The sequence below is a fragment of the Salminus brasiliensis genome, chromosome 22 (assembly GCF_030463535.1).
Source record: "Salminus brasiliensis chromosome 22, fSalBra1.hap2, whole genome shotgun sequence".
NCBI classification, from domain to species: Eukaryota; Metazoa; Chordata; class Actinopteri; order Characiformes; family Bryconidae; genus Salminus; species Salminus brasiliensis.
The window spans coordinates 3,009,825-3,037,376 of record NC_132899.1 but is presented as its reverse complement, the minus strand read 5'-3'; the positions used below and the strand labels follow the sequence as shown (position 1 = coordinate 3,037,376).

The window sequence follows — 27,552 nt, the reverse complement described above, 5'->3', positions numbered from 1 at the left end:
ACTGTGTGGAGGTGGTTCTAATAGGCTTGCCTATGTGCCCATGTCATACACATGCTTTCCCGTCCCGTCCAAAAAAAATAGTATGTCTACCTGTATGCCTGTAATCAGAAGGTCGTCAGTTCAAATCCCGGGACTAACAGGGTGTTCCTGGTTCTGCTTCTGGACGATGCACTTTAACCTCCAATAGGCCTATGGGGGTTAACGGTCAACTGGCAACGCTGCACTGCTATAATTACAGCCAATGCTTTGAGGAATCACCTTGCCTCTAGAGGGCGCTCTCTTACTCCAAGATGTAGTTCAGAGAATAAGAACACCCCCCACCTTCCTCACCTTACTCCAAAATGGACTCCTTTAGCGTCCAGTAGCTTGCCTCTTTAGTTTCACGCTGGGGCTAATGTGGCTAATGCGTGTCGAAAGCTCAGATATGCTAGTTAGCATGGTGCTAACCACATACTTAAACATCACACGCTCTCCTCGCTGTGTGGAGGTGTTCAGGAACCTAATAGAACAGCTTATGTGGGTTCTGACACTGTAGAACTTAGAAAGTAGTGAGGTCTTGTCGGTGAGCTAGTCTGAAGAACAGAGCTCGGTTCCTCCAGGGTTCTCCTGGACGCCCCCCAGTCCAGCCAGCACAGCGTGGAGGATGTGTTCACCTCCATCAGCAGCAGCAGCAGCAGCAGCTCACCTGATTTACCATCATTAAGCCCTGATTTACCACCAAACCAGGTGTTGATCTGAGGAGAACTCTAAATAATACTAGACTCCATGAGAGAGGAGAACTTTGGAGATGTTCTAATGATGAACACAGTGATGGAGAACCTCCACCACCACTTTCTGTAGGAGTGATAATATTAGTGATTATTCTGATATCAGTGATTTACTGAGGAGATAAACACGTAAATATAAATACTATATATAATATATTATTTGGCGAGTTTGTGCTGTAGTGTAATCCACACTGTAGTGGATTAGTGGTCTGATGAGAACAAGTCCAGCTCCTGCAGCACGTTCTGGGACAAAGTCTTCACTATTACAGTTCCTCATCACCCTCATCATCATCATCATCATTGACCCTGAACCCTGGGCTTTGATGATGAAAGTGATGAGGCTTCATTTCCTGCCTTGACAACTCTTCACTGTTCCAGATACTCCCACCCTCCCACTACACCCCCCCCCCACCCACTACCACCACCCCCCCACCCACTACCACCACCCCCCCACCATATCTGTGTCTCTCTCTCTGTCTCTCTCTCTGTCTCTCTCTCCCTCTCTCGCTCTCTCCCTCTCTCGCTCTCTCTTTCTCTCTCTTTTGCTCTCTCCCTCTCTCGCTCTCTCCCTCTCTCGCTCTCTCTTTCTCTCTCTTTTGCTCTCTCCCTCTCTCTCTCAGTTCAGTCCTGTTTGCTTTATTGACAAGTTTACATTTGTATGATCAAAGCACTGCAAGCCTTTGGGTGGAGGTTCTTCTTTTCTCTGATGGTGTTGAACTTTGCTCAGTGGAGGAAGTGCAGCTCTGGACCTCACCGCTCTCACAGTGACCACACTCTCTCTTCTCTGGGCAGCCAGAACACTCACTCTTTCTCTCTCTCGCTCGCTCTTTCTCACTCTCTCTCTCTCTGTGTATTTTCTCCCTCTCGCTCGCTCTCGCGCAGTCTGCCTTCTCCCGCTCGTTCTCTCTCTCTTTCTACCTTCTCTCCCTCGCTCTCGCTCTCTCTATTTTCTCCCTCTTGCTCTCTCTCACGTGCTTACAATCTATTTTCTCCCTTTCGCTCTCACTCACGCTCTCTATCTATTTTCTCCTTCTCACTCTCTCACGTGCTCACACTCTGTCTATTTTCTCACTCGCTCTCGCACACTCTGTCTGTCTTCTCCCTCTCGCTCTCTCACGCTCTCTCTCTCTCTGTCTACCTTTCTCCCTCTCGCTCTGTCTCGCGTGCTCACACACTGTCTATTTTCTCCCTCTCGTTCTCTCTCACGCTCTCTCTCTATTTTCTCCCTCTCTCGCTCTCTCTCTTTGTCTACCTTCTCTCTCTCTCGCTCTCTTTGTTTATTTTCTCCCTCGCTCTTTCTCACTCTCTCTCTCTCTCTATTTTCTCCCTCTCGCTCTCTTTGTCTACCTTGTCCCTCTCGCACTCTCTCACGCGCGCTCTCTCTGTTCATTGGCTCCCTCTCTCGCTCGTGTTCTCGATTTTCTCCCTCTTGCTTTCTCTCTTTGTCTACCTTCTCTCTCTCACGCTCTCTCGTGCTCGTTCTCGCGTTCTCTCTCTCCCTTTCTCTCTCTCTCTCTCTCTCTCTCTCGCAATCTCGATTGTCTCTCTCTCTTTGTCTACCATCTTGCGCTCTCTGTCTATCTTCTCTCTCTCTCTCTCTCTCTCTCTCTCTCTCCGTCTACCTTCATCTTCTCTCTCTCTCTCTCTGAACACTCGTTCTGTTTGTCTCACTCCCCCTTCTCCCTTTATTCATCGATCTTCCTCACTCTCACACACACACACACTCTGCTCGTCTCCCCTCTCCCTTGAGAAGTCCCTTAACATCCTCTCAGACGTGTCTACAAGCTCTCTGGATGTGGAGTAAAGAGCTCTGTCAGATAGTGAAGTGTGTTTGTTGGAGTCTGCCAGGATCTGAACACGGGTGTAGAAAGGGTTTGTGTGTTTTCCTTTTCGCCCCCCCCCCCGTCTCCAACTCTCCACCCCACCCACGGCCCCTGCGGATTCCCTAAATGAACTGTGGACCTCCCGCTGAGGTGGCGGTAACGGATTCACGGCGTAATTAATAACGAAGCTGGAGATTTCCGAGCTGTCACAGGACATCAATAGGAATGCGATAAGGGCCTCTCTCTCTCTCTTATTCCCCTCGACCGGCCGGGAGAACTAAAACGCAGAGGAATAGATGGAAGGAGACCACCAGGACCTTCTGTCTCAGCTAATAAACACTCACTCACTGCACACACACACACACACACACACCTCTACTTCCTGTTGTTGTTTAGTGTACGGTCTAAACGCACTCCCACCCAAAACTCCCCACTATTCTAAAAATACCTGGGACTCTGCAGGGTCAGGGATATACAGCGGATGGCGGGGGGGGCTTCTGGCACACATTTCTCGGTGCGCTCAGTTTAGGAAGGTCAGGCCGGGAGAGGTCGGCCAGAGCGCTGACGTTTCCTGGCTTTTCTCCAGCTACATAATCATGAACATATTACCCCCACAGGCTGCTGTGGAATCGGCCCACTTTACGCTAAGCCAGCACAACACACACCGAGACATTCCCATTCTCTTTCTAGGAGAGACTGTGTTTCAATGAGAATTCAGGTGTGTGTTGGAGAATGATGGTGTTTGATAGAGAATTGTGGTGTTTAATTGAGAAGGGAGGTGTTTGTTGGAGAATGATGGAGTTTGGTAGAGAATTGTGGTGTTTAATTGAGAAGGGAGGTGTTTGTTGGAGAATGATGGAGTTTGGTAGAGAATTGTGGTGTTTAATTGAGAAGGGAGGTGTTTGTTGGAGAGTGGTGGAGTTTGGTAGAGAATTGTGGTGTTTAATTGAGAAGGGAGGTGTTTGTTGGAGAGTGGTGGTGTTTGGGGAAAATCGCTATGTGATGAATTAGGGATTAAAGGAGAGTGGGGGTGTTTGTACAATTACTTTGTGGTAAAAGGGAGAGTGGTGGTGTTTGGTGGAGAAGGATGGTGTTTTGGTAGGTGTTGGTTTGAGTCATTCAGACGTGCCGCTATTAAAACGTTATTTTGAGCATGTTCATACTTACCATGATAGTATAAAAGAGAATGATGATGGTGGTGGTTTGTTGAAAAATGGTGGTGGTGTTGGTTGGTTGGTTGGAGTATGATGGTGGGTGGGTGGTTGGAGAATGGCGATGGGTGGTTGGTTGGTTGGAGAATGGCGATGGGTGGTTGGTTGGTTGGAGAATGGCGATGGGTGGTTGGTTGGTTGGAGAATGCTTGATGGGTGGGTGGTTGGTTGGTTGGAGAATGCTTGATGGGTGGGTGGTTGGTTGGTTGGAGAATGCTTGATGGGTGGTTGGTTGGTTGGAGAATGCTTGATGGGTGGTTGGTTGGTTGGAGAATGCTTGATGGGTGGGTGGTTGGTTGGTTGGAGAATGCTTGATGGGTGGTTGGAGAATGCTGATGAGTGGTTGGAGAATGCTGATGAGTGGTTGGAGAATGCTGATGAGTGGTTGGAGAATGCTGATGAGTGGTTGGAGAATGCTTGATGGGTGGGTGGTTGGTTGGTTGGAGAATGCTTGATGGGTGGGTGGTTGGTTGGTTGGAGAATGCTTGATGGGTGGGTGGTTGGTTGGTTGGAGAATGCTTGATGGGTGGGTGGTTGGTTGGAGAATGCTGATGAGTGGTTGGAGAATGGTGATGGGTGGTGGGTTGGTTGGAGAATGGTGATGGGTGGTTGGAGAATGGTGATGGGTGGTTGGAGAATGCTGATGAGTGGTTGGAGAATGCTGATGAGTGGTTGGAGAATGCTGATGAGTGGTTGGAGAATGCTGATGAGTGGTTGGAGAATGCTTGATGGGTGGGTGGTTGGTTGGTTGGAGAATGCTTGATGGGTGGGTGGTTGGTTGGTTGGAGAATGCTTGATGGGTGGGTGGTTGGTTGGAGAATGCTGATGAGAGGTTGGAGAATGGTGATGGGTGGTGGGTTGGTTGGAGAATGCTGATGAGTGGTTGGAGAATGGTGATGGGTGGTGGGTTGGTTGGAGAATGGTGATGGGTGGTTGGAGAATGGTGATGGGTGGTTGGTTGGTTGGTTGGAGAATGATGGCGGTGGTTGGAGAATTATGGTGCTTGCAGGAGAATGATGGTTGTGGAGAAAGGTTGTGGTCATGTTCGGATGCTTGTGTTTGGTGTCCTTGTCCACTTAGCGTTCTCACTTGCCCTCTGGGAAATCCCAGGTCATTCCTTTACTGTATTAGCTGAAGTAAAGTTGCCCATGCTGACCATAGGACGTCAGTACCGCCCCACACCTGTAGCAGGCTGCAGTGCCGTCACTGCTGAGCTGTTTCAGTCTGGCTCAAAGCAGAGAAGCAGATTACAGGTTCTACAGCTCGTCTGCATGTAATGTAGTCCTGTAAGGCGTTTATTGAAAACATGCAAGAGCCCTAATCTTCTCCACTCCACCATACGCCTCGCAGCAGCGGCTGAAGATGCTGGAGCCAGATCTTTCTCTGCTTTTGGCTGTAATTGATTGTCTCTGCTTTCCACAGCAGCCGAGGTCCTGCAATTAAATTTGAACGGACGAGTCGGAGCGTGAAATGAAACACGGCTCTAAAGTGCCGTGGCTCCGTCCTCTTCCAGATATGGATTTCTGCTGCTCTTTAAAACCAGGGGCATGAAAACGTAGAGAATAAAGTTATTTTGGGGAAGTAGGGTATATCGTAGCTGCATGCCTGAGGGAGTTGTTCCTCTGCTGAGGAACGAGAGGACTGCAGTGGAGTTGTCCTCTTGGGTGGAAGAGGGAGAATTTTGGGCACCAGGAGAAGACTATTGAGCCTATTAGGAAGGGAAGAGGGACATGGAAAGACAAAGGATGGTTGGAGAATGGTGATGGATGGTTGGTTGGTTGGAGAATGGTGATGGATGGTTGGTTGGTTGGAGAATGGTGATGGGTGGGTGGGTGGTTGGAGAATGGTGATGGGTGGGTGGGTGGTTGGAGAATGGTGATGGGTGGGTGGGTGGTTGGAGAATGGTGATGGGTGGTTGGTTGGTGGGAGGATGGTGATGGGTGGTTGGTTGGTGGGAGGATGGTGATGGGTCGTTGGAGAATGGTGTTGGGTGGTTGGGTGGTTGGTTGGAGAATGGTGATGGGTGGTTGGGTGGTTGGTTGGAGAATGGTGGTTGGGTGGTTGGTTGGAGAATGGTGGTTGGGTGGTTGGTTGGAGAATGGTGATGGGTGGGTGGTTGGTTGGAGAATGGTGATGGGTGGGTGGTTGGTTGGAGAATGGTGATGGGTGGGTGGTTGGTTGGAGAATGGTGATGGGTGGGTGGTTGGTTGGAGAATGGTGATGGATGGTTGGTTGGTGGGAGGATGGTGATGGATGGTTGGTTGGTGGGAGGATGGTGATGGATGGTTGGTTGGTGGGAGGATGGTGATGGATGGTTGGGTGGTTGGTTGGAGAATGGTGATCGGTAGTTGGTTGGAGAATGGTGATGGGTGGTTGGGTGGTTGGTTGGAGAATGGTGATGGGTGGTTGGTTGGTGGGAGGATGGTGATGGGTGGTTGGAGGATGGTGATAGCTGCATGCCTGAGGGAGTTGTTCCTCTGCTGAGGAACGGGAGGGCTGCAGTGGAGTTGTCCTCTTGGGTGGAAGAGGGAGAATTTTGGGCACCAGGAAAGAACTATTGAATCTATTAGGAAGGGAAGAGGGACAGGGAGAGACAAAGGGTATTAATTAAAGATAAGGGTACAGTCTTTTAAAACGCTCGTCTAGATATCCTCTTTGATTTTCAATTCGAATGACGTTTTAATCAAAGACAAAGACGCTCAGATCTTCAGTTCCTGAGTAAAGTTATCTTTCACTGATGTTTAACCAGCCTTTCACCAAATATACGACACAAAAAGGGCTGTCATGAGTTTTTTTCCAGACCTGAATTCTCTTCACTGGTATCCTTTAGCCACCAATCAGATTAAAAAAACCCTAAAGCTAGCCTGCATAGCCAAAACCAGACCCTCCCCTCCAGTTACCTGATGGCGATGGTCAAAATCTAATCTAGACCAAGAGCCCTTTAAGATTTAAGCATGGCTCAGCTTGACCCACCATCCCACAAGATGAATGGAGGACAAGCATCTAGAGGTTTCTCTGTCCCGAAGTCAAGATGGTAGAACCAAGAGTCGCTCACTGTCTTCGAACCCAGACCGAAGACCGTCTCTTTTATGAGCTCTTTTTTTGGGCATCTTTGGGGACTCATTCATTCCCATTAGCTTGAACATATCGACTACTGTTCAGCGCTTCTCCTAAGTGGGCGATCTGCAGGTTAGAACCCCCCCCCCCCCAATCAATAGGGAGTTCTTCCTAGTCTCAGCCTTCTAACCATGAAGGACTGTGGTGTTCAAGGTTTCGTCTCTCTTAACAAGCAGACAGTTAGACAGCCACTCCACTCGAGAGCTGTGAAGCCATGTACACTTCTGTTCTGGCCAAGATAGAAGGGGAATGCAAGTTCACTCAGAACTGTGCTTTTATGTAGCGTCTTCTCATAGCTCTAGACCGGCCCTACGGTCTAACTGCTGATCATCAGGTGTGAGGAGATTGAGTAGGTTTGTGAATATACAATATACAGCTATGCAGTACGTGGGACAGTACACGGTTACGATTTATAGGGTTACACACATATATATTTGTATTATTTATTATTATTTTAAATCCAATTTTAAGGAAATTGCCATATTGTTAAAAAATATGCTTAAACTCTGAGTAAAAGAAAAGTTTACTTTTCATCCATTCAGAACTGTGAGATCTGAAGACACACAAGTACGAATTAATTGAGTGTTTTAAGAGTCCACACAGTATCGCAAAAGTAGTGTTACACCATATCAAAATATTATGACCACCTGCCTAATAGTGGGGTGTCAATTGCTCTGTACCCCTCACCTAAGTCCTCGTTCCCCTCTGGCATTACTGGCCCATGGGGCACCATTTTAATGTGATTGGGAGGCACTGAGTGTACGAGAAGTCCCACAAATTTGGCGTTTCCTGAGATTCTACCACTTTATGGATACTGGAACATGATCAAAATTTTGGAAAGTTGTCGAAACCGTAGTCTTATGACCTAAAGGCAATTGTCCCTAATGATGAAGTTGTGACTGCGTCGACAGACCGTAAGCAGTGCAACCTTTGGACAACAGTGTAAGAAAGTAGACCACGACGTGTGTTTACTGGGATACCCGGTTGGGCCGAGCTCATTTCAATCCAATGGTGGTCATAATGTTCTGATATGACTGTGTTACAGTTGGTGTTACAGTATTGGTTGATGTGGCCCAACAAATAACATCTCTACCTGCCAGTGAGCTACCACGCCATGTAAGGAGCTTGGGGTTCGGTTATCAGTCTGGATGATCGTTCTAAGTCCTTGGCACGCCAAGACTCCCACCAATATGAGTAACCTCGTAAGTCGCTCTGGATAAGATTAAGCAAATATATAATTTAGCGTTAATTTGATACGATATATTAATATTTTCTTACAACCCTTATCATATGTTCAAATCCCAGCAGGGCTCGGCGCTCCACTGTTGAAAGAGTCCCGGTCTGGGGACGTCGTGATCTATAGATAAGACTAAACAGTGAACAGCTGCAGCTCATTTACTACATTTACATTTAAGGCATTTAGCGGACGCTCTTCTCCAGAGCGACTTACAAAAGTGCTTTGCTATTTACCCAAGAAAAACCTCAGCTAGTTTAAATAGACTAGTTTGAATAATTCAAAGCTCCTCTAATCTTAGACTCTACTAAACACAAGTCAATATGGAGCCCATAGTACTCTTCTCTTCGCCTGAGTACTCTCAGAAGAGGAGGGTCTTCAGTCTGGGTTTGAGGACAGTGAGTGTTGAACTCTGCTGTTCGGACACCCAGGGGAAGCTCGTTCCACCACTTCGGTGCAGGACAGTAAAAAGTCTGGACGCTCGTCTTCCGTGGATCTTAAAGGATGGCGGGTCGAGCCGAACCGTATTTGAAGCTGGAAGGGCTCTTGGTGCAGATCGGATTTTGACCATCGCCATCAAGTACGGAGGAGCTGGCTGGTCCAGTCTTGGCTTTGTAGGTCAGAGTCAGGAGAGACTGAACGACTGGGCGACTCTCTAGAGAGGAAGGGTCGAATTTACTAGTGTTTTTTAAGCTCAAATAATATTTGTATTGTTGACGGAACTGAGAATCAGAGGTAAAACGCTGAATTCTTTTGGCCCCAGAGGAAGAAGTCATAACTGAGCATCTAATTTAGAAAGACCAACCTCCTTAGTCTTGCAGAACCGCCTTCTAAATAAACCTCCGGCGCACTGGAACACATCCGAGTTCTCACAGAAAACAGCCCGTCGCATTTTTACCACACAGCCAAAATACGCTCACACACCCTTTCCACATTTAGCGCTCTGTCATTAGGCCTGTTGGCATTTGGGCCGTTCAGATCTGTCTGCTGAATAAGAACCTTTGTGCTCCAGATCGGTAATCCTCTCGTAACCAGGGGGCGGGAGGCCCACCGCTCAGCCATGCAGTGATGTATTTACCTTGCCTGTAGTGTTCGCTATTCAGTGTGTTTTCATAACTATTAAACAAAAAGCTTGATTTCTCGTCGAATCTTGTTTTCCCAGGACTTTTGGGTCGTGAGCCAAATTTGATTGACATTTTATAAGAAATGCATCGCTGTGGGAATCGTAGGCCGATGTTGATTTAAGCAATAGGACGTGAGAGAGAATACGGTATTGCGAGAAACATCGTGGCTGTGATTTGGTCGCAGATATGAGAAAAAAGTAAATTAACGATAAATCAAAGAAGCCCTGAATTTCATCCTGAAGATCGGCGCTGTCCAATGAAGAATGTACCTCCAAAATGGACTTAAAAAGGTTAAAAAAAAAAAAAGTTGTTAATTTTGAATTCAAGTAAATGTAAAATTAGAATCCGTTCAAAATCATTTGGAGCATTTCTATTGGTCCATTCATCCAAATCTATTCACTATTCAGTGGACAGAAGCAGCTACAGGGTTCAAACCATGGACAAAACTAAAAACGGCAAGATGCTTCAATATGGTCAGATCCTTCAGACAAAAAGTAGTTCCACAACTGATCAGTTATTACCGTTCAACCCTATTAAACAACTCCAAAATACCAGCACCGACTAATTGGAGGTTGGTTGAGGTACCTGTTGTGCCTGGTACACAGTCCAGGCTCTATCAGGCTCACTGATAGAGCCGTAGAACTGTCCAAGTATCCAGTTCAGCCAGAGACATTGAGGAGAGCGGCCACTGGCTGAACTATGAATGGGAGTTCTCGCAATGCTCAACGCGGCGTCTGTTAACAAATAAAGCCCCACCCTTCAGCAAAATGAGCCAATCAGCTTACGCAACGAGTGGAGAAGGGTTGTCGTTGGATATCTGCACAGTAGCGCAGTGGCCATTATTATTTTGTAGGCCCTAAAATAGAACCCAGTGGGACTTCACGAGCTATGCTAAATCAAACTGTTACCAAAAAAATACGTCTACATGAGGATTAATAACCGAGTACGTAAATTAATGCTATTCAAATGTGCTCTTTTTCAGGTGACTGGCACTATGGGTGGAATGCAGAGTGGGCTGAAGGATCACCTGTCACGACTGGACGAGATCTTCGCCACGCGAGGGGACTTCGTGCAGACCCTGCAGTTTATGCAGCAGATGTCGGACAATATCATTAAACAGCTGCTGGGGCTGCCGGACTGGGAGCAGGCCAAAGTAGACCTGTCTGCCATCGCTGACCACACTGCCTTCGTGGAGTATTACAGGTAAACGGGCTCAAACTACCTAGGGATGTCTAGGGGAAAGGCCAGAATATCAGAAACACTTGTTTGTTTTCAGTCGTTTCACTGCAAGAACAGGGAACTGAACAAGCGGGGGCAAACAAAACTACAGGGACCTTAGTTATACCCCTAAATTCACTACAGGTCCCACAATACCATGCAAATCCGAACATTATTAGCTAACGATTTGCAGCTTAAGGTTTCCTTTAGGCTCTGCATTACATTCATTAGTCTTAGTCTTAGCAGTGTTTCTCAATCCTGGTCCTGATGACTGATTTAGTGGTGGAACACACCTCCTGCAACTCTAAAAGAGCTCGTTAACCCACTGATTAGTTGATTCACTGATTAGTTGAATCAGGTGTGTTGGGAGAAGAGAAAGCAATAATTAGCAGGACGGGATGCCTCCAGGGCCAGGGTTGAGAAACACTGGTCTATAGCTTACAGTGTACCATGTATTCTCTATGCAAAAAAGAACTAAATAAAAATAAGCTAAAATTATGAAGGATCTGAAGTGTTAATCATGTCGGGAAAGAATGTCGTGAACAGTGTTGAAATAACGACATAAACATGTTACCAAGAATTGAACCCTGAGGAATACCCTTAAGCATTTTTCGAAGAATTTTCATATCAGCTGTGTTAATCTCTGCACGTTACTGTGTAGAATTTATGTTGAGGTCTTTTCGAACAATGTAAAGTCATGTGCAAAAGTTTAGACACCCTTGTTGAAGCACCACGTATAGCTTTTGCAAGCGTAAATTTGTCACATTCTAAGGAGAAAGACATTTTAGTACACTGTTACTGTTTATTTCCTGAATTTAACATGCTGGAAGAAATGAAATGTGCAAAGTGATTCATGCACAAATATTTTGGTACATTTTATGGTTTGGTTTGTATATATATATATATATATATATATATATATATATATATATATATATATGCTATTCTCCTGCCTCCAAAAATGCATCTCAGTGCACTGCTGAGAAAGTGATCAGCAGTATCAGTGCCACTGGCAGATCAATAATGTGAGATGTAATGGTGCTTGCTTTTACAGCATTACATGGCCTCGTTAATAGCAGCTCTGAAACCTTATATAATGAATTGGTTTTAATGACATGGTTAGGTAGCAGTTATCTGTCTGCTCTTGAATGAGGTAGCTGGTGCTCTTCAGGTAAAGGATGGGCTCAAAAGAAGCTCCCCAGAGTCTAGAGGCATGGTTCAATTGGGCTGATTCATACTCCCAGCACACTTCAGCACCTACGTATCGTTTCATTTGTTTTGCAAATGATACGGCGTGGTTTACAAAGAAGGCTTAGCTCACCCTGAATAGACAATGTCTTTTAATGAGGAAGCAAGGATGCTCTATACACGGTACACAGAGATACAGGCACACAATAATATTACTACCACAAGCACTGCCGTAATAGAACTACTCCAACCAGTGATACTGCTATACTACTACTAGCACTATGATAATACTACCAGTTATACTGTTCTAATGCTGCCTATAAGGTGCTAGCACTAACGCAGCTGTAATACTATACCTACTTTGGTTTTATTACCACTAATACTGACACAATAACAGTGTTAATACTCGTACTGCTGTAATACTACATCCACTATATTAATACTGCCAATAATACTGTTTCAGTACTACAACTCACACTGCTGTAATACTACAGCTACTATGATTTTACTACCACTGATACTGCTGTAATATTATAGAATTACTATAGTATTACTACCACTGATACTGCTGTAATATTAAATTACTATAGTATTACTACCACTGATACTGCTGTAATATTATAGAATTACTATAGTATTACTACCACTGATACTGCTGTAATATTATAGAATTACTATAGTATTACTACCACTGATACTGCTGTAATATTAAATTACTATAGTATTACTATCACTGATACTGCTGTAATATTAAATTACTATAGTATTACTACCACTGATACTGCTGTAATATTAAATTACTATAGTATTACTACCACTGATACTGCTGCAGTAGCACTAACACTAATGCAGTAATACTGGTGCTGCTAATTCTACTACAACTACTAGTGATTTCTTTCCTTACATTCAGTCTATCTGCATGCTTTCTGTGTGTCGATTAGGAGAGATGGGTATGGTCACTTTCATTGATCTGGACCTGGGAGGCTGTGGGCAGTGTGTGTGATCACCTCTGTAGACTGATTTAAAGCCATTACTCTACATTAATTCTCATTAGAGCGCTGTGGAGAAACCCTGTAGTTGATGTTAGAGTAATAGGGCTGTTGCTGCAACACAGCCATTAAGACGCTTTTACCGCTCGCCTCAGTGGCGTGTGTGTGTGTGTGTGTGTGTGTGTGTGTGTGTGTGTGTGTGTGTGTGTGCTGATGTGTGTTTAGAGTCAGACAATCTTTCTTCCTGCCTTTAGTCACATTATCAGGTTCTATCAGACTCTGAAAAGATCCTCTTTAGTAAGATCATAGGCAGAGGAATGTGTGTGTGTGTGTGTGTGTGTGTGTGTGTGTGTGTGTGTGTGTGTGTGTGTGTGTGTGTGTGTGTGTGTGTGTGTGTGTGTGTGAGTGAGTGTGTGAGCTCTATTGAGAGCAGTGCTGCTGAGTAAATCCCCCGGCCCAGCTTTCAGAGTATGAAATATTAAAGCCTATAGATCTGACTCATCTAATATTAATCATCCTGTCTAAGGAGAGTGACCGCAGCTCCACAAATACACACATGCCAGAGACTACACACACACACACACACACACACACACACTCTTCACTTTATGCACATCAATCTCTCACACACACTTGCTTTACACTCTCTAAAAGAAGCATTTAATGTAGTAAATTATCTTTCGTATTACCCTAATAAGAGACTGTAGCTCCGCCTCCTCAGTGTATATCACAATCCCTACATTTAGAGCGTTATTAATATGCACATTAATGAGACTGTAGCTCCTCCTCCTCAGTGCATATCACAATACCTACATTTAGAGCGTTATTAATATTCACCCTAATGAGAGACTGTAGCTCCGCCTCCTCAGTGTATATCACAATACCTACATTTAGAGCGTCATTAATATGCACATTAATGAGACTGTAGCTCCTCCTCCTCAGTGCATATCACAATACCTACATTTAGAGAGTTATTAATATTCACCCTAATGAGAGACTGTAGCTCCGCCTCCTCAGTGTATATCACAATACCTACATTTAGAGCGTTATTAATATTCACCCTAATGAGAGACTGTAGCTCCGCCTCCTCAGTGTATATCACAATACCTACATTTAGAGCGTTATTAATTATTATTCACCCTAATGAGAGACTGTAGCTCCTCCTCCTCAGTGTATATCACAATACCTACATTTAGAGCGTTATTAATTATTATTCACCCTAATGAGAGACTGTAGCTCCGCCTCCTCAGTGTATATCACAATACCTACATTTAGAGCGTTATTAATATTCACCCTAATGAGAGACTGTAGCTCCGCCTCCTCGGTGTATATCACAATACCTACATTTAGAGCGTTATTAATTATTATTCGCCCTAATGAGAGACTGTAGCTCCTCCTCCTCAGTGTATATCACAATACCTACATTTAGAGCATTATTAATTATTATTCACCCTAATGAGAGACTGTAGCTCCTCCTCCTCAGTGTATATCACAATACCTACATTTAGAGCGTTATTAATTATTATTCACCCTAATGAGAGACTGTAGCTCCGCCTCCTCAGTGTATGTCACAATACCTACATTTAGAGCGTTATTAATATTCACCCTAATGAGACTGTAGCTCCTCCCCCTCAGTGTATATCACAATACCTACATTTAGAGTGTTATTAATTATTATTCACCCTAATGAGACTGTAGCTCCGCCTCCTCCTCAGTGTATATCACAATACCTACATTTAGAGCGTTATTAATTATTATTCACCCTAATGAGAGACTGTAGCTCCGCCTCCTCCTCAGTGTATATCACAATACCTACATTTAGAGCATTATTAATTATTCACCCTAATGAGAGACTGTAGCTCCGCCTCCTCAGTGTATATCACAATACCTACATTTAGAGCGTTATTAATTATTATTCACCCTAATGAGACTGTAGCTCCGCCTCCTCAGTGTATATCACAATACCTACATTTAGAGCGTTATCAATATGCACATTAATGAGACTGTAGCTCCTCCTCCTCAGTGCATATCACAATACCTACATTTAGAGAGTTATTAATATTCGCCCTAATGAGAGACTGTAGCTCCGCCTCCTCAGTGTATATCACAATACCTACATTTAGAGCGTTATTAATTATTATTCGCCCTAATGAGAGACTGTAGCTCCTCCTCCTCAGTGTATATCACAATACCTACATTTAGAGCGTTATTAATTATTATTCGCCCTAATGAGAGACTGTAGCTCCGCCTCCTCAGTGTATATCACAATACCTACATTTAGAGCGTTATTAATTATTATTCGCCCTAATGAGAGACTGTAGCTCCGCCTCCTCTGTGTATATCACAATACCTATGTTAAAATATTGTGTTCCTGTTCTATAGGTGGTTGACGTATCTGCTGATCCTGATCCTGGATCTGGTCATCTGTCTGGCAGCTTGTCTCGGACTGGCCAAGCAGTCCCGCTGGCTCCTCACCACGTAAGTCCCGGGTATTGAACCTACAACCCTGTCATCAATAGCCCAGAGCTCCAGCTGCTGAGCACCACTGCCCCAGTTTTGCTTTTAATTATGATCCGGTGTCGACCTGAGGAGTCAGAGTTTCTACCTCTTGAGCCGAAGGGGTTTTTCCTCGCCACTGTTGCCACTAGCTGCTAAAAAAAAAGATCTCTGTAAAGCTGCTTTGTGGTGTTTGCTGTAAAAAAAAAGCCTCTATAAATCTTCATTACATTCCAAGCTGTAGAGACTTATTCTGTGGTGCAAACGGTGAAGAGTGGTTCTCTCATTGGCTCGTTCTTCAAAGCCTGTGTATCTCAGAAACTAATGAACATACACACCTGAAACTGAACCTGTGTAACACAGTGTGTGTGTGTGTGTGTGTGTGTGTGTGTGTGTGTGTGTGTGTTGCAGGATGATGGTGTTTGGTGTTCTGACTCTGATCCTGAGCTGGGCGTCTCTGGGAGCTGATATAGCAACAGCTGTGGTGAGTTCCAAAACTGTTTACACACTCACTGGCCACTTTATTGGAAACACCTGCCTTGTGCTTCCACTCACTGGCCACTTTATTGGAAACACCTGCCTTGTGCTTCCGCTCACTGGCCACTTTATTGGAAACACCTGCCCTGTGCTTCCGCTCACTGGCCACTTTATTGGAAACACCTGCCTTGTGCTTCCGCTCACTGGCCACTTTATTGGAAACACCTGCCTTGTGCTTCTGCTCACTGGCCACTTTATTGGAAACACCTGCCTTGTGCTTCCACTCACTGGCCACTTTATTGGAAACACCTGCCTTGTGCTTCCGCTCACTGGCCACTTTATTGGAAACACCTGCCTTGTGCTTCCACTCTCTGGCCACTTTATTAGGAACACAAAAAAATTTATTGTGTGTGTGTGTGGCCTGGGCAGTGCTGGTCAGAGTGTGGAATTAGGCTATATCTGCAGTGAGAGATCAGGGTGAACTCGGGGGAAATCAGCGGTGCTTGTGCATTCAGCTGTGGAGAAATTTACATATATGTAAATGTGGTTTGGGAAGTTCATGTTTTTCCCCAGCACTGGTTGGTGTGTGTGTGGGGGTGTGTGTGTGTGTGTGTGTGTTCCTACCTATATATGTAAATTAATGCAAGTGTGTAAATATGTTTTGTGACATGCATACAGCTGGATTACAGTCTGCCTCCACCTGTGAGTCGTTAAAAAGACCAACTTTCAGAATAAAATTAATACAATTTAAATAAAACTTTATTAATAATTAAAAACGTAGGGATTCAGGGATTCTGGTCGGACTGAGAATCTGAAGCAATACACTGTTGTTCCAAAACAAACTGTTTGCTCAAATTTGCCACTATTTAATGTGTGTGTGTGTTTGTGTGTGTGTGTGTGTGTGCCTTTTTTTTTCTACAGGGTACCAGTGATTTCTGTGTGTCTCCAGACAAGTTCATCATGAACCAGACCAAAGACGTCATCAGCTCAGGTCTCGCACACACACACGCACACACACCCCCGCACACACACACACACACACACCCACATGCGCGCGCAACACTAAGAAATATTTGAGTTATAAGTTGTTATAAGTTGTGATATTCAGATTGTGTACGAAGGTAAACTGTGGAATTCCAATTTCTAATAACACAAATGTAACAAGCTGTGGAATTCTGATAATTCTGTAATCAGACAAATATATATATATATATAAATACTGTATGTAATTACAGAAGTATAGCAGTTATAATATAATAACAATATATTATAACAATATAATAACACAGATGTTACACTTTGCAGAATTCCAATGTTTAATTATGCAAATATAACAAGTTTTACTTTTGATATGTAATTAGACAAACTGTGGAATTTCCAAGTAATTACTTGTAATTAGTTGTAGCAGTAATAAAGCTGCAGTATGTAACTTCACAAGTGTAACTCTGTAAGTGTGTAATACGTAGATCTGGGCAATATGACGATATTTTATTGCATCGTGATACATTTTGTTTTGGTAATAACGATAAGCTTTTCTGATCATGCGGAGGAGACTGTTATTACTGCTTAATAAACACTGATCAGCTGCAGGGTTCATTACTAACAGTGTGATCAGACTGAAGGGTTCATTAGATGAAGAGCAGCAGATGTTGAGTATAAATCACTGTATTCAGTACAGAGAGGATCTGATCTGTAGATTATATGATGTATTTAATCTGTGATTACAGTATCGTGATAAATATTGTGTATCACGAAAAAAGTATTTACATATCGTGATATAGTATTTTCACTGTATCGGCCAGCCCTAGTAATGGGTCTTTTTCCTGTATTCTGATCCATCTAACAAAAAGCCCTGAGTGTTACTTTTGCGAACGCTTGGTTGACGCTGACGTTACCAAGAGAAATTCTGATATGTAATTATTTCGGAATTCATTTTATATATATATATATATGTCAAATTACATAAGTATAGCAGTTGTGGAACTCCGTGCAAAATGTAATTAAACAAATTCCAGTGTTAAATTACACAAATGTGGGTTTTTTATGTCTTTAGACAAATGGGACAATAATGTGTACTATGTGTACAATGTGTAATTAAAAAAATTTACAATGTGTAATTCAAAAATGTACGATGTGTAAATAAAAAAATTCTGATGTGTAGTAACTGCAATAGTTTTTTTTTCCGGAATTCCGAACCATCTGTGTGTGCTGAATCTTCTTAGTTAATTAATTAGCTAGTTAGTTAATTAGGTAGCTAACTCTAGTATTACTGGTGAATTGATGTAGCGCGGTGGATAACACCACTACCAATGAGCTACTCTGCCATGTAGGAGACTGGTGTTCGATTCCCGGTCAGGTTGAACAGGCTGCGCTACACCAATAAGTGTCCTTGGGCAGGACTCCAAACACTGCGCTGGCCCACCTCTGTAGGTCGTGAACGTAAATGTATTATTAGCACAGTTATAGATTAGCAGTTACAGATCTCACACCCCTGTCCTGTCGTCCCGTGTCTCCTGATCTCGGATAAACACCCTGATCTGACTGTGTGTCTGATTCTCTCCACAGAAATCGTTCATTATTATCTATACTGCAGCCAGACGCTCCCCAACCCCTTCCAACAGGTACCAGTATATGTCTCTCTACCAGTCTCTCTCTCTCTCTTTCTGATTGTGTGTGTGTGTGTGTGTGTGTGTGTGTGTGTGTGTGTATATATGTGTGTGTGGTGAGATCGTACACTCAGGATCAATAAAGCCTCTTTACACTTCAGCAAACAGGCCTAACACACACACATTCATAACCCTCCACTGCATATCAGTGTTCTGTGTGTGTGTGTGTGTGTGTGTGTGTGTGTGTGTGTGTGTGTGTGTGTGTGTGTGTGTATATATATATATATATGTGTGTGTGTGTGTATATGTGTGTGGTGAGATCGTATGTGTGTAAAGCTGCTTTGTTCTTCAGCTTCGTTTGTTTCTCGCCCTTTGATTGGGAGTGGTCTGATCTAATGTCAGATCAAAGCAGAGTAATTAAATCTGCCTGTTGGTGGTTAATTGGGGTTGTCAGATCTTCCTCTTTATAGTCCGGGTCTTCTGATTACAACCAGTTACTGCTGTTTAAAGCCATAGATGGGAATTCCCCTAGTTTCCCCTCTTCCTCAGACCGCAAGTCGATCAGTCTCTCAGATACACAGTGTGGACAAAAGTATTGGGACACCTGCTCATTCATGGCATTCATTCTTCTGAAATCAGGGGTGTTAAAAAGAGAGCATAGGTGCTGAGAGCATCAGCCGTGGCCTAAAAGTTAGAGAGGCGAAATTAGTGGCCAGAAGGTGGCTGGTTCGAATCATCGGACCACCTGAAAGTGGAGGGTGGGGTGAAGTACAGGGCTTACCCGCAGCGTTTGTGGCTGAGATAGAGGTCAGCATCAGACTGGTCTGCCTGCAAGAGGCCCCACATGTTCCTCTTCCTCAGACTGAAAGCCGATCAGCCCAAAACTGTCAGATACTCCATATGGACAAAAGTATTGGGACGCCTGAAATTGGAGGGTGAGGTGAAGAACATCGCACACCCTCAACGTTCTCAGCTGAGGTGCCTTGCTTAAGACACTAACTGTTCCCCAGGTGCTGAGATGGCTCTGGCTCTCTGTGTATGTGCTTACTGCCCCTATTTAGTTGTGTGTGTGAGTGTATGTTTTTACTGCCAGATGGGTTAACTATGCAGGTTAAACCCGGGAGAGGGAGGGCAGGAGTGACGTTAATTCAGCAGGTTAAATCATCACTGACCTACACCAGCACTCCAAAAAGCCTCTTAGCAGAAAGATCATCAGTAAGTGGTCGAGGGAGCATCACATTAAACACTCTCTCTCTCCGTTCTGAAGGTCTCAATGCTTTAATGCTACAGAGCTTTTGGGGAAACTAGACCCTGATTGGTTTGTGGTCGAAGTGCTCCCTCTGCTGGTGAGACAGTGTAATGCAGTGTAGGCCAGACTCTTATCTCCAGGTTTTCACTAATTGTCCTGCAGGACGGATTTGTGGTGTTTCGTAATGTGTGGGGGAGCTCAGGTCAGTGTGGGCAGTGTGAGTGTCTGGCAGTGTGAGTGTGGGGGGCAGCTGATTTGACAATCTGGCAGTGTGAGTGTGGGGGGCAGCTGATTTGACAGTTATTCTGATCGGTTATCATTTCCAAAATCACTTCGGAATCTGACCCTGAATCAGATGGTTTTTATTAGTATTTATTTAACGTTGGAGTGGAATCTGACCCTGGATCAGTTGTTTTATTAGTGTTTATTAGTATTTATTTAACGTTGGAGTGGAATCTGACCCTGGATCAGTTTGTTTTTTCAGTCTCTGACAATTGTCCAGCGATCCCTAGTGGATGTGTATCAGTAGTTCATTGGTTTTTGGTCATTTTGTTTGATGGTGGAGTGGAATCTGACCCTGAATCAGTTGTTTTATTAGTGTTTATTTGTTTTTATTAGTGTTTGGAGTGGAAGCTGACCCTGGATCAGTTGTTTTATTAGTGTTTATTTGTATTTATTAGTGTTTAGAGTGGAATCTGACCCTGAATCAGTTGTTTTATTAGTGTTTATTTGTATTTATTAGTGTTTGGAGTGGAATCTGACCCTGAATCAGTTGTTTTATTAGTGTTTATTTGTATTTATTAGTGTTTGGAGTGGAATCTGACCCTGAATCAGTTGTTTTATTAGTGTTTATTTGTATTTATTAGTGTTTAGAGTGGAATCTGACCCTGAATCAGTTGTTTTATTAGTGTTTATTTGTATTTATTAGTGTTTGGAGTGGAATCTGACCCTGAATCAGTTTGTTTTGCAGTTTTCATTCAAATTGTTTTGTATTTATTTGACTTTATAGTGGAATCTGACCCTGGATCAGTTTGTTTCTATTAGTATTTGAGTGGAATCTGACCCTGGATCAGTTTGTTTTATTAATGTTTATTTGTATTTATTAGTGTTAGGAGTGTAATCTGACCCTGGATCAGTTTGTTTTGCAGTTTTTAATTAGTGTTTATTTGTATTTATTAGTGTTAAGAGTGTAATCTGACCCTGGATCAGTTTGTTTTGCAGTCTCTGACAGTTTTCCAGCGATCCCTGACCACCATGCAGATCCAGGTCCAAGGATTACTGCAGTTCGCTGTGCCTCTGTTTCCCACAGCTGAGGTGAGTGTACACACAAGCGTACAGTGTGTATTCAAATGCACAGTGGTGTGTGTCTGTAGAGGACATGACTCATTTACACTTACAACAACAACTGTACGTAGAGTTTGTCTGTGGGTGCACAAACTTTTGCATGTGGCTGATAAAGGTTCACATTTCTTAACAATTCTACTAAATATTCAGAAACCCACACAAACATGAGTGGAGAACTAGAAATACAAGAGAAATGTAGAATAGAGTTCTGTATTAAAGTGTGTGTGTGTGTGTGTGTGTGTGTGTGTGTGTGTGCATGGTTTAAACTGTAATCCTGATCAACTGTATGTTTGATGTGTATGTTTTATAGAGGGATCTGTTGGGCATTCAGCAACTGCTAAATAACTCTGAGGGCAGCCTGCACCAGCTGACCGCTCTGCTGGACTGCAGAGGACTTAATAAGGTACTGACCACTGCCCTTAGGGGGGTTCACCATCAGAATTTCTATTTCTAAGTTGCAGGCAGCCTGTTTTATTATCTGCTGAGTCAGTACTGACTGCTGACTCACTGTATAGGTCTGCTCTCTCACTACTGACAATGTATTACTGTCTGTTACTAATGACTTAATGTATTGACTGTTACTGCTGAATACTGGCTTACTGTATTATCTTCTGTCACTATTGACTACTGAATTAATGAGTTATTGTTTATCAGTACTGACTACTAACTTAATGTATTATAATAGTTGGTCACTTCTGATTTACTATATTATTGTCAGTCACTACTGACTTAATGTATTGCTTGTCAGTACTGAATATACTGGCTTACTGTATAATAATAGTCTGTCACTACTGACTTGCTATATTGTCTGTCACTACTGACAGTGTAATGGCTTTCACTGCTGAATACTCGCTCACTGTTTTATTATCTGACTACTGACTAGTATTTTCTGTCACTACTGACTACTGACCTTAAGTATTATTGTTTGTCAGTACTGAAAACTGGCTTCTTCTATTATAACTGACTGTTAATACTGACTTACTATATTATTGTTTGTCAGTACTGAATTCTGCTTTACTGTATTACAATATAGCAAGTCAGTAGTGACAGACTATTGTATGTCACTACTGACTACTGACAGTGTATCAGCTGTAGTAGCTGTCAGTACTGACTACAGACAATGTATTGGCTGTCACTACTGATTTAATGTATTAGCTGTCGGTACTGACTACTATCTTACTGTATTATCTGACTGTTTACAAGTATTTTCCGTCATTACTGACTTAATGTATTGGTTGTCAGTACTGAATACTGCCTTACTGTATTACAGTAGTCTGTCACTACTGACTTGCTATATTGTATGTCACTACTGACTACTGACAGTGTATCAGCTGTAGTAGTTGTCACTACTGTCTACAGACAATGTATTAGGTGTCACTACTGACTTAATGTATTAGGTGTCGGTACTGACTACAGACAATGTATTAGGTGTCACTACTGATTTAATGTAATAGCTGTCGGTACTGACTACAGACAATGCATTAGGTGTCACTACTGACTTAATGTATTAGGTGTCGGTACTGACTACTACCTTAATGTATTATTATCTGACTGTTGACTAGTATTTTCTGTCATTACTGACTTAATGTATTGGTTGTCAGTACTGAATACTGCCTTACTGTATTAAATAGTCTGTCACTACTGACTACTGACAATGGATTGGCGCTCACTGCTGAATACTGGCTTACTCTATTATGTCTGCTGTGTAACTTTATGTAACGTCTGCTACCTGACTACTGATTTACTGGTCATCTCAATACTGACTGACTACTGAATTATTGCATTATGGCCTGCGTTAGTCTGCTGAATCACCACTACTGACGGACTACTGACTTACTATTTTATTATCACTGCTGTGTCACATTCGTCTGCTGTCTCAGTACTGACTGACTACTTACTGTTTCATCATCTGTTGACCCACAGCTGACCTACTGCGTTATTGTTTTGATGCAGTAGGTCAGAAAGTAGAAAATATCAGGTATGGGAATTGTTCTGCTCTCAAACTCTTGAAGTGTCAGATCTCTGAAGTGTGTATGACCGTAACGCTCCGTGTGCAGGACTATCTGGACGCTCTGATGGGGGTGTGTTATGATGGAGTTGAGGGTCTGCTCTATCTGTGCTTGTTCTCCCTACTGGCTGCTGGTGCTTTCTGTACTATGCTGTGTGCAATTCCACGGGCTTGGAGACAGATAGCCAACAGGTACACACACACACACACACACACACCTAGACCAAAATCCATTCAGAGAAACTTGTATATTTGCGTTATCATCGAATGAAGACCCCCCCTCTGTCTCTGTAGAGAGAGGGACTACGACGATATAGACGAGGAGGACCCCTTCAACCCGCGTGTCCGGAGGATGGGTTCCCAGAATGCTCAGCAGGCGAATCTGCACAGTTTCTGTAGCTACAGCAGCAGCATGGGCAGCCAGAACAGCCTGCACCCTCCCGCCGCTCCAGCCACTTCAAACGCACCCGTCACTGAATATATGTAAGACACGCCCCCCCTCCTCCATTTAGAGTCACATTTGAGGTAGTTGGGTAAATTTGAGGTTTTTGGTAAACCGTCCCTTTTAGACCAGCTGGTGAACCCCCCCTTTACTCCCCGCTGCCTTTAATTCTACTGCCTTTACTCCCCGCTGCCTTTAATTCTACTGCCTTTACTCCCCGCTGCCTTTAATTCTGCTGCCTTTACTCCCCGCTGCCTTTACTCCCCGCTGCCTTTAATTCTGCTGCCTTTACTCCCCGCTGCCTTTAATTCTACTGCCTTTACTCCCCGCTGCCTTTACTCCCCGCTGCCTTTACTCCCCGCTGTCTTTAATTCTACTGCCTTTACTCCCCGCTGCCTTTACTCCCCGCTGCCTTTAATTCTACTGCCTTTACCGCCCCCCGCTGCCTTTACCCCCCCGCTGCCTTTACCCCCCCGCTGCCTTTAATTGTACTGCCTTTAATTCTACTTCCTTTACTACCCACTGCCTTTAATTCTACTGACTTTACTCCCTACTGCCTTTAATTCTACTGCCTTTACTCCCCACCGCCTTTAATTCTACTGCCTTTACCCCCCGCTGCCTTTACCCCCCGATGCCTTTAATTCTACTGCCTTTACCCCCCGCTGCCTTTACTCCCCACCGCCTTTAATTCTACTGCCTTTACCCCCCGCTGCCTTTACTCCCCACTGCCTTTAATTCTACTGCATTTCATTAGAAGCTCTCTCTCTCTCTCTCTCTCTCTCTCTCTCTCTCTCTCTCTCTCTCTCCCAACCCCTTTCAGGAATCAGACGGCTCTGTTTGGGGGAAATCCACGGTACGAGAATGTGCCTCTAATAGGCAGAGGATCTCCTCCTCCTTCTGTGAGTAAATTTCTAGATGAGCAAACACACACACACACACACACACACACACATACACACACACTCGGGAATATGTGTGTGTGTGTGTGTGATTATAGGGAAGACAAACACTGGTCCAGTCTCAGGAAACGCCACCTGTCCTTTTAAACACTGTAGAAGTAATAACGCCACTGAACTGGAGGTCAAGAGACCAGTTTGGCTGCAGGTTTAAAAGAGGCGGTGTCTGACTCCACGGGTATTGGTGGAGTATGGAGGCATGGGCTTGTCCTCACCCTCCTCCTAGTGTCGGGAGCATTGCAAGGGATGGAAGGAGTCCTGGTGAGGGGGTGGGTCTGCTGGCTCAGCTCCACTGTGGAGACAATCACTGTGATTGGTTCTTGAACCCTTACGGCCATTAGACGAGTCGGGGCAGTGGAGGAGATGGGCTCTGTATTTGTATCTGATGTTCATGGCTAACCACTGTCCTTCAGATGATCATTAACCTCCTCTTTTTTCAGCGAATAGTCTTTTACGCTTTTCTTTGTTTGTTTGTTTGTTTGTTTCTGTGTTTGTTTGTTTTTATTTTTTTCTTCTTTCTTTATCGGATCTAAACTCTCAGCCATATACAAACTGCGTAAGTTGCTTCTCTCACTCTCTGTCTCTCTCTCACTCCCTGTCTCTCACTCTCTGTCTCTCTCTCTCACTCTCTGTCTCTCGCTCGCCCTCTCACCCCTCTGTCTGTCTAACCTGTCGTAGTCTCAGGTCGTACCTCTCCTGCTTTGCTCACTTCATCCCTTTGTTTTTCTGCATTTTCGGCCCCTCTGTGTAAAAGTAAACCCAGGTCCTCGTCACTCCTAGCATGGACCCCCATTAGTCATCGAGTTTAGTGTGTGGTTCTCTCTCTTTAACCCTTAAAACCTTCAAGGAATACCTTAGTGAAGAATCAGTCCCCCAGATGGGTTCTGGTCCATCAGCAAAGTCCTGCTGGTGTAGCTAACGAGCCATGCAGGAGCATCCCTCACTAATGATCATAGAGATATTAAGCAGTTAGTAAGTAAACAGATCCATTCAGAGTGTGGGTTTGGTGTGAAACGCTCGGTTCTAGATAAGCTCCCCCAGTCAGAGCTTCTGGAGTCTGGAGTTCTACAGTGGAGGTGAAGGGAAGCAGACGTCTGAAGCTCTAATAAAAGCTCCTCACAGAAAGTTCTTCACCTAATGGTGGTGAAGACGCTGCCTGATGCCTGAGACACTGTTCTACCAGAGTTCTGAGAAGAGTTCAGCTCTAGAACCTGCTTTTAGAACCATATCATTAAAATGGTGGAGGGATACATGCTGCAGGGTGTAGTGCAGCTACAGAAAGTAGTCCCTAAAGAGAACTGCATTAGTGGAGTTCTTTAGTGGATTCTCCACTATTTTACAAACTACACCTTAATGGCAGGTGCAAACAGGCCCTGTTATGTACAAAAGTATCCGGACACTCCTTTTATCGAGGGAGTCCAACTACTTTATGGTGCACCCATGACTGACACTGGCGTTCCCTGCAGACCACCATAGAAAAGCGCTGAACAGGAGGCTCTGGAGCAGCCATGCATGATTCTACAGTCAGCATGCCCAGTGCCATCCGGATGATAGAGGGGTTTAAAGCCCTGCAGCACTGGGAGCACTGGGAGCACTGGGCTGTGGAGCTGACTTCTCTGCTGGAGTGCTGGAGCTCCAGCCAATAACTCTGGGATGAGTTTGAGTGGCATTTTTTGTGATATATAACTAATCACCCATTGTCAGTACCTGACCTTACTAATGTTTACTAATGCTCCCATGGCCGAATGCCATCAAATCCTCACAGCAAAGTTCCAGAATCTAGTTTAAAGCCTTTGCAGAAGAGTAGAAGCTGTTACTGCAGCAGCTGGGGAGAAAAAAAAAACATAACTCTGTTATGACCATTGATTACAGTGATGTCCACAAACTTTTGGACACGTAGTGTATAGTTAACGGTCATGCTCAGTTCGTGTTCTAGGTAACAGGGAGTCATGCAGTGTCAGAACCCACATAAGCAAGTCTAATAGAGATGACTGATTTAGGCTTGCAGTTAGCACCATGCTAATTGGTGTATATAAGCCTCCATTACTTGTTAGCTACATTAGCTTAGTAGCTCCAAGCTCTCTTCGGACACTAAACCTGACTTTGCTGATTGACCACATGTAGGATAGTGGGAGGACAGGTGTGTGTCGTCCCGCTGGCATGTCCCTCCCAGTCCACTGTCCCGCCCCATTACCACCCTGGGGTCGTAAATCCACCTTCCAGATCCTGTAGTCTTGTAGTAACGGCAGACTGGCCCAGTCCAGGGCTGTGTTTTTTTTTGTTTTTTGTTTTTTATGGTTCCCCATCAGGTTCTAGATCTTACATATTGAGTTTAGCTGGTTGGAGAACACACAGAACCCGAGCTGAGAACTGTTACAGTAGCCAGTATTTCACTTCATATAAACGGCTTTCATGTTAATAAGCTCACACATCCTGTTCATTGATTGGAGGATGCTGCTCTTATAAGTTTTTCATCTTTTAAATGAAATCTGTTTATTTTATTATTTATTTGTATTAATTTTTAGGTATTTTATGCATCTACTGTTCTAATAAACCGGCTATTAAACCAATACAGCGGCGTCTGATGCTGCGTCATTTGGGAGACCCTTAATATTAACTGTCATTTTATTTTTTGATCATGAAGTCGATGGTCAATTAACAAAATAATAATCAAAAAAATAAAAAAGCGAAATTGTTCAATTTACAGAAACCACACAGAAAAGCCTCTAATTGGCTGTGTTCTACCCTGCCCACACCTCACTAAGCCCCGCCTCCATACACTCGTTATTGAAAACCTAATTTAATGCAATTTGGGTGACTATTCACTTCCAGTGTTTGTTAGCGACGTTAGCGTTGTTGCCGAACCGTTCCTTTAAGTAGGTGCATGCTGTCGCCCTTTTATTTATTTATTTATTTATTTATTTATTTGATTAATTAATGACTTCTCACACAAACAGATAATTACCTGCTTTATCATTACCTTTATTCAGCTCACATCTAACCAGTGTAGAAACACCTGCACAGGTAGACCTGGAGGTAGGAAGCAGTGACTGTCATCTGACCTGCAAAACACTGAAAAGTGTGTGTGTGTGTGTGTGTGTGTGTGTGTGTGTGTGTGTGTGTGTGTTTGTCTGCAGTACTCTCCAAGCATGAGAGCCACCTACCTTTCGATGACCGAGGACCAGATGAGGCACTTCGGGGAGGATTTCCGAGCCTAGATTTCATCGCCTGACCTTCATCATCATCGTCGTCAATATCATCATCATCATCATCATCATCTACAGACCAGCGTGGAGGGATCGC

The 27,552-nt window shown here is 43.9% G+C and overlaps 1 protein-coding gene across 2 annotated transcripts in view; it reads left to right on the top strand.

Moving 5' to 3' along the window:
• Positions 1 to 27,552, top strand: part of LOC140544314 (protein tweety homolog 2-like) — a 77,105-nt gene that overhangs the window by 48,510 nt on the left and 1,043 nt on the right. For both annotated transcript variants that reach the window (XM_072667795.1, XM_072667796.1), the window contains exons 4-14: positions 10,259 to 10,479; positions 15,054 to 15,149; positions 15,579 to 15,651; positions 16,566 to 16,635; positions 18,210 to 18,265; positions 20,721 to 20,813; positions 21,154 to 21,246; positions 22,901 to 23,043; positions 23,146 to 23,334; positions 24,114 to 24,192; positions 27,387 to 27,552. The exon at positions 27,387 to 27,552 is cut by the window's right edge and continues 1,043 nt beyond it. In XM_072667795.1, coding sequence (XP_072523896.1) covers positions 10,259 to 10,479; positions 15,054 to 15,149; positions 15,579 to 15,651; positions 16,566 to 16,635; positions 18,210 to 18,265; positions 20,721 to 20,813; positions 21,154 to 21,246; positions 22,901 to 23,043; positions 23,146 to 23,334; positions 24,114 to 24,192; positions 27,387 to 27,467 — 1,194 coding nt within the window. In that variant the 3' untranslated portion in view covers positions 27,468 to 27,552. The remainder of the gene's footprint in view (positions 1 to 10,258; positions 10,480 to 15,053; positions 15,150 to 15,578; positions 15,652 to 16,565; positions 16,636 to 18,209; positions 18,266 to 20,720; positions 20,814 to 21,153; positions 21,247 to 22,900; positions 23,044 to 23,145; positions 23,335 to 24,113; positions 24,193 to 27,386) is intronic.